The sequence below is a fragment of the Heterocephalus glaber genome, unplaced genomic scaffold (genome assembly GCF_053883595.1).
Source record: "Heterocephalus glaber isolate CG9 unplaced genomic scaffold, H.glaber_assembly_v1.0 deba00001561, whole genome shotgun sequence".
Taxonomy (NCBI): Eukaryota; Metazoa; Chordata; class Mammalia; order Rodentia; family Bathyergidae; genus Heterocephalus; species Heterocephalus glaber.
The window spans coordinates 2,481,275-2,491,226 of NW_028258349.1; the positions used below are offsets into that span (position 1 = coordinate 2,481,275).

At 50.4% G+C, this 9,952-nt stretch overlaps 2 protein-coding genes across 2 annotated transcripts; one reads left to right on the plus strand and one right to left on the minus strand.

Annotated features, from left to right (window-relative positions):
• The first annotated feature begins 1,828 nt into the window (after nucleotides 1–1,828).
• Apoa2 (apolipoprotein A2) lies at nucleotides 1,829–3,195 on the plus strand. Its single transcript, XM_004858661.3, has 4 exons — nucleotides 1,829–1,958; nucleotides 2,090–2,167; nucleotides 2,450–2,582; nucleotides 2,954–3,195. Exons 2-4 carry the CDS (start codon nucleotides 2,116–2,118, stop codon nucleotides 3,072–3,074), a joined length of 306 nt encoding a protein of 101 aa, XP_004858718.1. The 5' UTR covers nucleotides 1,829–1,958; nucleotides 2,090–2,115; the 3' UTR covers nucleotides 3,075–3,195.
• Nucleotides 3,196–6,082: 2,887 nt separating this feature from the next.
• On the minus strand, nucleotides 6,083–9,300 carry Fcer1g (Fc epsilon receptor Ig). The gene is made up of 5 exons (XM_004858663.4): nucleotides 9,141–9,300; nucleotides 7,209–7,300; nucleotides 7,022–7,057; nucleotides 6,572–6,592; nucleotides 6,083–6,452 (listed from the first exon to the last, which is right to left on the minus strand). The coding sequence occupies exons 1-5, from the start codon at nucleotides 9,190–9,192 to the stop codon at nucleotides 6,390–6,392; spliced, it is 264 nt and encodes an 87-aa protein (XP_004858720.1). The 5' UTR covers nucleotides 9,193–9,300; the 3' UTR covers nucleotides 6,083–6,389.
• Between the last annotated feature and the right edge of the window lie 652 nt (nucleotides 9,301–9,952).

The window sequence follows — 9,952 nt, forward strand, 5'->3', positions numbered from 1 at the left end:
CTTTCCATTTCCCTTGAGAAAAAAAAATTATAGCCTTGAAGCTTGCGTTTTGTGAAGGGTGACAGAGGGAACAACTGTGAAGACTTTGTTTTGTTTTGTTTTTTTGTACTGGGGATTGAACCCAGGGCCTTCGCGCTGAGCTATTTCCCTAGCCCTTTTTTCTATTTCAGAGTTTGAGACAGGGTCTCCCTAAATCCCTTACGTTGCCCAAGCTAGATTCCAATTTGAGATCCTTCCACCTCAGCCTTCTAGAGTGCTGGGACTGCAGGCGTGTGCCACCACACCAGGGTAAAAAACTTTTTTTTGTATCGGGTGATCGAACTCTTAACCTTGGGCTTGCGAGGCAGGCGGTGGAACCACTGAGCTAAATCCCCAGCCCTAAAGAACTTCTTTTGAACCCTGGTTCATGTCACCTCCACCACCCAACTACCCACAGTTCCCACAGAGGCTCTGGGTAATTCTCCCATTCCTTCACGGTACACCTCCAAATGATTACCACTCACAAGGACACAGACCTGGGAAAAAAAGAGCCATTCAGATACATAGGAATAGTTTGGGCTGTAATATCAGTTGGTTTCCTAGACTTCATTGTATGAACACATCATATAATCCCAGTAGGAATAGATGTTGGTACACGGCTACTATTATCGTCTACTATTATCGTTGCTATTCCTACAAGAAGGAGGTCTACAGCTCTCCTATTCACCCTCTTGGTGAAATGCGAATGGGGATAAGAGGGGTAGAGCAGCAGGTTCTGGCAGAATGATTTCCTATAACAGCTGCCCTGAAAAGTCAACCTGCCCCTCTCCCAGTCTCAAGGCATAATGGGCAAATCAAATCAAGGAATAGGACTCCAGCCTGAGAATATGCTCCACCCCAGAGCCAGAGGCACGCAACAGAGTGACCCGCAAGCACTCTCTACTCCACAGGGAAAATAGAAGATTTCTTGGTCTTTGGTCACTACCTCCCTCACTAGCTCCCACATCTCCACCCCCAACTCTCAGGAGTGGTCTGTGTACATAGCAAGTAAGCTTTGGGGGCAAAAGAGTGAAGGATACAAATGTTCCTGGGATGTGTTTGGCTGATTCCACCTAAATGCTCTGGGCCAGAAGGATGCACCTCTTTCCTCTCTCACAGTAAGGGCTGGGACAAGGGCCAGCGCCTTGCTGACAGGAATGCTATTTGCCCCTCTGATTCAATATTGGCTTACCACCTCCTGGAACAGATAAGGTAAATAAGTGACCAGGCACCTTCATCCTTTATCCAGACAGAAGCCTCTTTCCTTGTGAGAGCTCTGGTCAGAACAGGGAGGGTAAAGGCTATTTCCTAAATTTGTTTTACTGGGAGGTAGGGTATGCTCATTGATCAGTGCCCAGGGGGTCATTCTGGGCACTCATGTTTTTCTCCCCCATCTCATTACACATTTACTCAAATGGGACAGACTTGATAGCACCTGCCCTTGGACCCTGACCCTCATTCCCCTCCCCCCAACCCCTTCACCACTTCCCCTGATTTCTCAACTCCCTTCTTTCTTCTGTTCCCCAATATCTCCTTGCTAAATTGCAGTAATGGGAGGTAGGTTTTGGGAGATGAAATCTACCCGTAGTAGGATAGAGATACCAAGGGCTGGATGTCAGAACTAAGACTCCTGTTTTTCCACTGCATAAAAACCAAGGACTGATAATCATGGGTCCCAAAAGAATACATCTTAAGCAGATCTGAAGTGTTCCCTCTTGGCCTCTTGGCCTCCACCAAGGCCTTACCCCCTGCCCCTCTCCCCATCACAATGAGTCCCCCTTGGTTGTCCCCACCTCCCCCATTTTTCCAGCTTGTTTCTCCCACAAGGTCCCTCCCCACAGTCTCTGTCACCTGACAGTGGGAGGGGAAGTGGACCTGAATATAGCTCTGCCTCTCCAGCCAGGCCAGGAACAGCCGTCAAGGACAGAGACATTGATGAGGTATGGTGAGCAAACAAGTGGGGTGGGCAGCATGCAAAGAAGGGAACCAGATTGGAATGGGCATCTATGGGAGGGGCTCCCCAGGGAGGGTCAGAAGCCCATTTGTCTACAGTGTCCCTTCGCACCACCAGCATTGTTCCTTGGCCACCTTTCCACCATGAAGCTGCTTGCAATGACTGTGCTGCTCGTTACCATCTGCAGCCTCGACGGTGAGTGTAATATGGAGAAGGAGCCCAAAGAGAGACAGTGCCAGAGGTCCTGGCCACTCATCTGTGTGTGCTCCTTTGGCCAGATCTGGTGACCAAAGGGCTCAAACATAAATAAGTAAATAAAGACCCTACCCTCTCTAAAGCCTGGAAAGCCCATCAAAGACATGGCAGGAGACCTTTTGGGGAGAGGGTGGAGAGCCGGGGCGGGTACTGGCAGAGGTGTGGCAGGAGACCGGGATTCATTCTGGAGACCCCGCTGAGAGAGTATGCATGTGTGTGCAGGGGCTCTGGTTCGGAGGCAGGCAGAGGAGCCAGATCTGCAGGGCCTGTTCTCTCAGTACTTCCAGACCGTGACCAGCTATGGCAAGGACCTGCTCCAGAAGACCAAGCCCCAGGACCTTCAGGCTCAAGTCCAGTAAGTCTCAAGGAGAGGGGTTGAGGGGCTGTGGGACCACGGGGAGAAGGAAAGGAAGATGGGAGGTCTCACAGGAGACTGAGCTCAGGGTGACAGTTTGGGTGGATTAGATTTAAATTGGAGAGAAAAACTACTCCGTCACCTGAAGATCCCATGCACCTGTTAGACAGATGAGGGCAGCAGGGAAGTGGGTCTGAATTTCAGTGTCTAGAGTCTATTCCTCTAGCCAGGAGAGGGTTTGCTTCTCCTTCTAGCAGTTTTGCTGTGCCAGGATGGACTAGGTCTACAGTCTGGGGACCTAGGTCAAGTTGTTCTGACCTCTCCCAGTGACTAAGGTCCTTCACACTGACCTCTAATCCCTCTCTACCCAGGTCTTACTTTGAAAAGACACAGGAGCAGCTGGTACCTTTGGTCAAGAAGGCTGGAACTGAACTGTTTAACATGCTGAGCAATATGATAGAGCTCAAAAAAACACAGCCTGCTACCGCGTGAGGTGTCTAGATCATTGTCCTCCAACCCCAGCTGGCCCCTAGAACACCCATGGGCCAGGTCTAGAGCCCTTCTCTCTACCTACTCTCCATTTTCTACAATAAATGCGGGAGTCAAACTGTGAGCCTTGTGTGTTTGAGTGACAGGGAGAATAGCAGAGTGGGGGAGGAGTAGGAGGAGTAGGAGGAAGGAAAAAGATAAATCAGCTTCAAAAAGGAGAAGGATGCCAGGCATGGTGGTGCACGCCTATAATCTCAGCACTCAGGAGGCTGAGACAAGTGGACTGCTGCAAGTTCAAGGCCAGCCTGGGCTACATAGTGAGACCCTGCCCTGTCTCCAAAACCAAGACAAACAAATTGTTTTATATACCTTTTCCACAACCCCCAACCCCTCCTCTGCACATAATTCGGCGACTAATTATTTTCCAGGGAAAAGGTCAAATGTATCTTTACAACTCTGGGAATAACGTTCCCTTGCACTGCAGACATTCGAACTCTTTCTATTTAACCACTCTCGTTACAAGTAACCATCCTTGCTTTTGTGCCAGCTGCATATCCAGGATTCATTATGTTCTCAAGAGACTCAGAGGTCTCTCAAGGTTATTTCAACCTTTCGCTCTCCACAGAGCAGTCCATAAACTGACTCCTTAGACTTCTGGATATTGTAGAAATGAGGGCATTGTAAGAAGGAAAGAGGGACACACGTGGGTCCACATGCAAACCTTTCTAACTGAGCCAGGCACCATGGCTCAGGGTATATTTCCCAGCACTCAGGAGGCTGAGGCAGGAGGGCTGTGGGTTCGAGGCCAGCCTGAGCTACATGGGGAGACTCTATCTCAGAATAATAAATAACGTTTTTCCCGGTATTTTCCCCCCAGTACTGGGAATCGAACTCAGGACCTTGCACTTGCCAGGCAAGCGCAGTGCCTCTCAGCTAAATTCCCAGCAAAGTTTTTAATCATACATTAAAAAAAAAGAAAGAAAGAAGGAAGGAAAGACTTGCAGCAAGGACATACTTCACTTGAGATAGAGACCTGAGAGGCGCTGCTGGCTCCGAAGGGCCAGGCGCAGCTCTTTTCAGACTAAAGGGTTGACATCCGGGGCTGGAGTAGCCGGGAATGAGGACGCTGGAAACAACTATTCTGGGATCAAGTCATCTATCTTAATGGTCACTGGTCCATTTCATGTTTGAGTAAGGTTCTTTTTTTTTTTTTAAGGGACCTCTTGGTCTGGAATGGTCTGTTCTATGAACGGGACTTAATTAGGGGTACTGATGTTTCTACAGGGCTGAAACAATATGGGGAAGTGTCAGAACTCATGGGAAGATGTCCTTCAGACTTTTCCTTACAGGCATCCCTCAGAATTTCTTCCTAATTATTCTATGAAGAGAAAAAAAGCTCCTCCAAAATTAGCCCAGTGTGCTAAGATTCTCTCTGAGCTGAGGGGACTCTGTGTTTCTTCCATCCCATAATAAAAGAGAAAGCTGCACTTACTCTACTCCCCAAAAGTGCTCTCGTCCCTCCATTCTAAACCTCTGATTTGGACCCTGTGTGAGGAAGGCCCATTCTCAGCCCTTTGCTTACCATTATCCAGGACCTGTTCATAGACAGGCTGGGCAGCCATCTTACAGCCAGGAGGTGGTAGCCATGATAGCCATTTATAGGCCTTACAGGTAATTAATTGGGTGGACACATTGGACTAGAGAAAATTTGGGAGCTGTCATACCTGAATTAAGTCAAAATGGAACAGAGATCAGGCTTAGTCAATGAGAGGAGAAATACAAACCAAAAATGTAGGACAATGGAAAATGAGGCGTTTTCCAATAAAAATGTCTTCCCACTTTATTTATTACAATGCCAGGGACTGAATCCAAGGCTTTTTGCATATTAGGTAAGGGCTCTATCACTGAGCTACACTCCCAGCTCCCTATATTATAATACTTGCTCGCCTACCCTGGCTCATTTCTTATACCTCATCTGAAATCACCTTTTTCCCAGAGACTGCAGATGGTTCCAATTTCTTCCAGGTAGTGATCGACCTCCTTAGTCTCACCTTCAAGACTCTCTCCATTCGTGATTATTCTTCTCCCTTTTTCTTTCAAATTGTCCACACTTTCTCACAAGGCAAATGTCCGGGGACAAAGAGATCTCAGTCACTCACTTGCATCAAGGTGGCTTTGGATGTGTTAATTACAGAGAGCCTGAATTTCTCCTGGGGCTTGCAAGCAGACCAGCTGGTACAAGTAGCTGAAAAATAGTTTGGAAAGTGTAAGCCACTATGCAGTGCAAAGTACTGCCCAGCACAGGGTGTTGCCGGGAGTTATCTGGAGACTCTAGTCCCATTCTGGAAGGACTTCTGGATCAGAGGTAGAACTGGAAGAGCTCTGGGAAACTCTAGGGATTCCTTGGCCATCCACCCATGTGCTGGGCAAAATGACTTCCCACCTGGAGCCAACTTGTTCCCCTCTGCCTTACCCACCTCCAACCCCTATCTGACCCCCTCGCTAAGGTCCCTCTTGCCCCAGAGTCCCCTGGAAAGTCACTGACTTCCATAAAACCATTCACTGGGAGGTTCACGTAACCTATCTCTCCTGCATATTTGAATCAGTTATGCTATTTCTCAGATGCATGTGTGGCTTGGTCCTATCTGGGCTGGTGACTATTTGGGATTAGACAGACAGGCTCCCCACAACATAACCTTGAAGACACTGAAGGCCACATTGGGTGCAGAAGTCATTTCTTCTGTCCAAATGTTTCCAAAGGTGCCTGCACTCCCAAAAGAGTGGCAGTGTACTCTCTGCTCCAGGGTCATCCTAGAGCACCTGGGTCAAGAGTTTCATCCGTCCCCCAGCCAGTCAGCATCCAGCCAGCCAGCCAGCAAAGCAGCCCTGAAGCCCATTAGACTGTGAGTTCTGTGAGGTCAGGAACTGAGCTTGCCTTTCTTAGAACTGTCTTGCCAGTACTCAGTATAGTGCTTAATGGAGGCTGAATAAACAGATGCTGAATCAATGAATCAATGGAGTCCAGTCTGTGGCAGCTTTATTGGTGGTACTCCCTTGCCATTGTTTAGTAGGAGCTGGGAATGGGGAAGAGAAGAAGGGCAGGGAAAGGGAGTGGGACTAGAAAAGAAACATCAATGAATAGCATCTGAGCCCAAGTCTTTAACAGGGAGGAGGACTGGTAGGCATTACTCTGGAGTTCAGCGTCACTATGGGTAGGGCCAGCTGGCATTAACAGTGGGGAGGCAGAGGCGAGGCCAAGAGGGGTGGGAGGAAAACTGGAAGCTGAAGAAGGATGTGACAAGGACATCTGGTCTGAAGTTACTGGGGTGGCTTCTCATGCTTCAGTGTTTCATAAGTCTCCTGGTTCCGGGTGCTCAGGCCCTGAAGGTGGAAGTCAAAGGATGAGGAGAAGCTTGAGCCCATCACAGTGCCCCCCTTTCCAAAGCTCAAAGTCCCATCCTCCTCTGCTGACTGGGGGCAGGGGGGAGCAGCTCACTCACCGTGTAAATGCCATCTGATTTCTGCAGAGATAAGAGGCAAGGCGTTAAGAGATCCACGTGCCCTGGGCGAGCCCTCAGCTCCTTTCCCACCCCAGGAGGCGGCTGGGTTAGGGCTCGGGGCAGCTGCCTTAGGCGGGAGGGGGCTCACATGGGTGCCCCCAGACTTGAACATACTTTTGTCCATGTGGCTACAAACACACATCAACACACAGCACACAGCACCCAACTCTCATGTGTTCGTTTTCCTCCTCTGCTAGATTGTGCCCCATCACCTGATGGATATTTCACTTGTGGTTTAGCTAGGTGGCTGGGTGTGTAGACTGAGGTGAGAGGAGCCTCTGGGCTATATGCAGAGCAGCCAAAGAGACACAAGCCCTCCCAGAGGCCTCCCACCAAAAGCTTGAGCCCCAGGAGAGCTGGGGGCCTGGAGAATTGCAGCAGGGTCTGTACCTCAAAGCTGGCTATAGCTGCCTTTCGCACTTGGATCTGGAGTGGAGAAAAAGCTGATCAGTAAGGGGGAAGTTAGAGGCTCATCCCTAAAACTTTGGGGGAGAATCCCTTTGATTCCCCTTCCTTCAATCCATGATGCTGCCACCCTCCCACTTCTCCTTTGAGTCCTCACCCCACCCTGCCTTACCTTGAGTCGACAATAGAGCAGAGTCAGGATTATACCATACAAGAACAAGATGGCATCCAGGATATAGCAGAGCTGAGGCTCCCCCAGGGCCGCTGAAGGGAAAGAGGGTGGGATCAGGGGCATCAGCAGGGATCTAGTGCTCGAAGGAGAGAAGGACAGGGCTCTGGGAGGCGGGTCAGGGCCTGGAGAGGAGCCCTATATGGAAGTAGCTATCTCCCTTTCTAGACTCCTATTTCTCTTTCCTTCCCTCTTCTATCACCTACCCTAGGGTAGAGGTAGGACAGGCAGCATGAAGGATTCTATTGTGGGACTTACAAGCACTAGGAGCCAATGACTCCCCCCTCAGCCCAACCCTGTCTTTTCAGCACTGCAGCTCCTCTGGCAGCATTGAGCACTTCATTCACCTCAAGGGCTCATCTAAGTTCACTGAGCTGAGACCAAAACCTCAGCCCAGCGGGGGAAGGGGAGAGAGGCAGTGCCAATTTCAGTGAAGAAACCACAGGAGTGTCTCTGCTCAGTCCTGTGACCTGTGGCTGAGGGCTGGACAGGAAGGATGTGAGCCGGGGAAGGGAGGGAAGGCAATTGCTCTATTATTGGTCATCTAGCCTGAGCCTCATGCTTTCTGCCTGGCAAGACATTTCTGAAAAAAGCAAAGTGTCCCCTTTCCTTGGCTGTACAGACACCACTGGCCCTGCACACAAGGCTGGGAGAATGATGAGAAGCTCAAGGAAATGACCACAAACTAAATCCAAATTGTAGATTCCTCCTCCATCTACTCTGCCCTTTTACTCACCCTGGGCCTCTGAGAAGGGAAGTTTTGCGTAATTTTAAAAAATCACATAGGGCCTGGGCTCCAGAGACCATTCCTGGCTCTGATCGGGGCCGACAGAGTGCATGTGACTAATATGGGTCAAGTACTGACACTGGCCAAGTACTCTTCTACTACACTCTCTCACACAAGCTGTTGCATAAATGTCAAAACTACCCTGTGAGAGAAACATCATCTTCGCCATTTTACGGATGACGAAACCCAGGCGCTCAGCAAAACTAACGTATTGAGGGCTAGAGTTGAGCGACAGCCGACTCAAATCCAGGTTGTCTGTCTCCAAAGCCTGTGCTTTCCTTATGTCCTGCCGCCCCAGCCTCCTTCATCCAGGGCAGCTGCCTAGCAGCTCACTTAATCCTTCTCTTAATCCTCACTTAAACCTTCTCAGGCTGGGTGGCGGAACTCCTCCCCTGGCACTCGCTTTCAATTTCCCCAGTTTTGCTAGTTTCCGAACTGCCTCTTCCCCAAAACTCAGCTGGCACCAACCCTCTCCAAAATATGCACACAAGGCAGCAAGAAGAGCTCCTAACTGACTAGAGCCTTTGAGCTGCTGGGGCCTTCCCTCGTCTGCCTCTACTTCTCAGCTGTGGCTCAGGTCTCCAGGACTGGGCATTTCATGGTGCCCACCCTCCTCTCAGCTGTCGACAGAATAGTGCCTTAGTGACAACCCCCAGAAGCAGAGACTGGGTCTACCTCGACTACCCCTTGCCTCCCTGCCAAGCCTAAGGACAGGCCCCTGCCGGTAGCTAGAGCTGCTCCCAGCGCACAAGACCGAAGGCACCCCAGGAGGAATGTTGAGCAGGGGAAATCGTTTCTTCCCAGACCAGCTCTTCATGCCATACAAATACCCTCTTCCCCTGCCAAACTGACCTTTCATGTCAATCCTGAAAACAGCCTGGAATGAGGTAGGGAAGGGACTAAAAAGGAGGGATCCAGAACTAGCACTCGGAGGAGGGGGTGCTGGATAGGACTAGCCTCAGGGTCTCAGTCTGAGCCCCGTGCCCGCCACCAGCCTTCTTCCTTCTGTCCTTGACCCAGCCCTTGGACACATGTCCTTGATGCCCACCCTGGAGCCCAACTCACTGGCCCTCACTGAACCCTCTCACCTGCTTGTTCAACCAAAAGGAGTAAGAGTAAGAGCACTGCTGGAAACATCATGGGCAGGGGGCTGAGGGGCCGTGAGCTGGGGATCGGACGCTCTGACAGCGCTGTGCAGCTGTGCTCGGCTAGCAGTTCCCTGACCACAGAGTTCCCCCCCTTCCTGCCCCGCCTTCTCCCACACTTTGGCCCCTTCCCCTTCCTGCACCAGAGGCCGGGCGGCACCCGGAAGGGCCAACGAGAGGAGCCAGATCTGGGCTCAGCCTCTGCCCCTCAATGACCAACCTCTCTGCCCTTGCAACCAGTGAGGAGACTCATGCTTCTGAAAGGCTGTTTTCGCCATCTTTCACTCTGCCCCACTCAGCTACTTCTGCAAGAAAGTGCCCCTCAAGTTTCCCACTAAAGCCCTTTCCTTCCCATTAGGTGTTGATATTAGTTTTTTGGCTTTTTTTTTGGTAAGAGCTTAGAACTCGGGTCCTTGCGCTTGCGCAGCAGGCGGTGAAACCACTGAGCTAAATCCCTGGCCCTCCTTCCCATTAGGAACTTTATACACAGCTTGATTTGAGGGGTTTACCAATTTGTGTGGACAGAAAGGTTTGGGCAGGGAGAACTGAGGGGAAAGGGGGAAATGGGGAATGCAAATGTGGAAAGGACAAGAGACAAAGAAGGGGATGGAGATGAGAAAGAAAAATTGCTAAGAGCTAAGCCTAACAGAAACACAAGTGAAACCCAAGAAGACAACAAGAAAGACACATCCAGCCAGGTGTGGTGATGCACACCTGTGATCCCAGCACTCAGAAGGCTGAAGCATGAGGATGGC

What these genes read in the sequence shown, in the direction of transcription:
- Fcer1g (XM_004858663.4), bottom strand. Translation starts at nt 9,192, where the DNA reads ATGATGTTTCCAGCAGTGCTCTTACTCTTACTCCTTTTGGTTGAACAA. An exon ending in CAGCTATAGCCAGCTTTGAG is followed by an intron (nt 6,593 to 7,021) that starts GTACAGACCCTG and finishes TTATCTCTGCAG; the next exon opens with AAATCAGATGGCATTTACAC. An exon ending in AATCAGATGGCATTTACACG is followed by an intron (nt 6,453 to 6,571) that starts GTGAGTGAGCTG and finishes TTCCACCTTCAG; the next exon opens with GGCCTGAGCACCCGGAACCA.
- Apoa2 (XM_004858661.3), top strand. Translation starts at nt 2,116, where the DNA reads ATGAAGCTGCTTGCAATGACTGTGCTGCTCGTTACCATCTGCAGCCTC. An exon ending in TACCATCTGCAGCCTCGACG is followed by an intron (nt 2,168 to 2,449) that starts GTGAGTGTAATA and finishes ATGTGTGTGCAG; the next exon opens with GGGCTCTGGTTCGGAGGCAG. An exon ending in GACCTTCAGGCTCAAGTCCA is followed by an intron (nt 2,583 to 2,953) that starts GTAAGTCTCAAG and finishes CTCTCTACCCAG; the next exon opens with GTCTTACTTTGAAAAGACAC.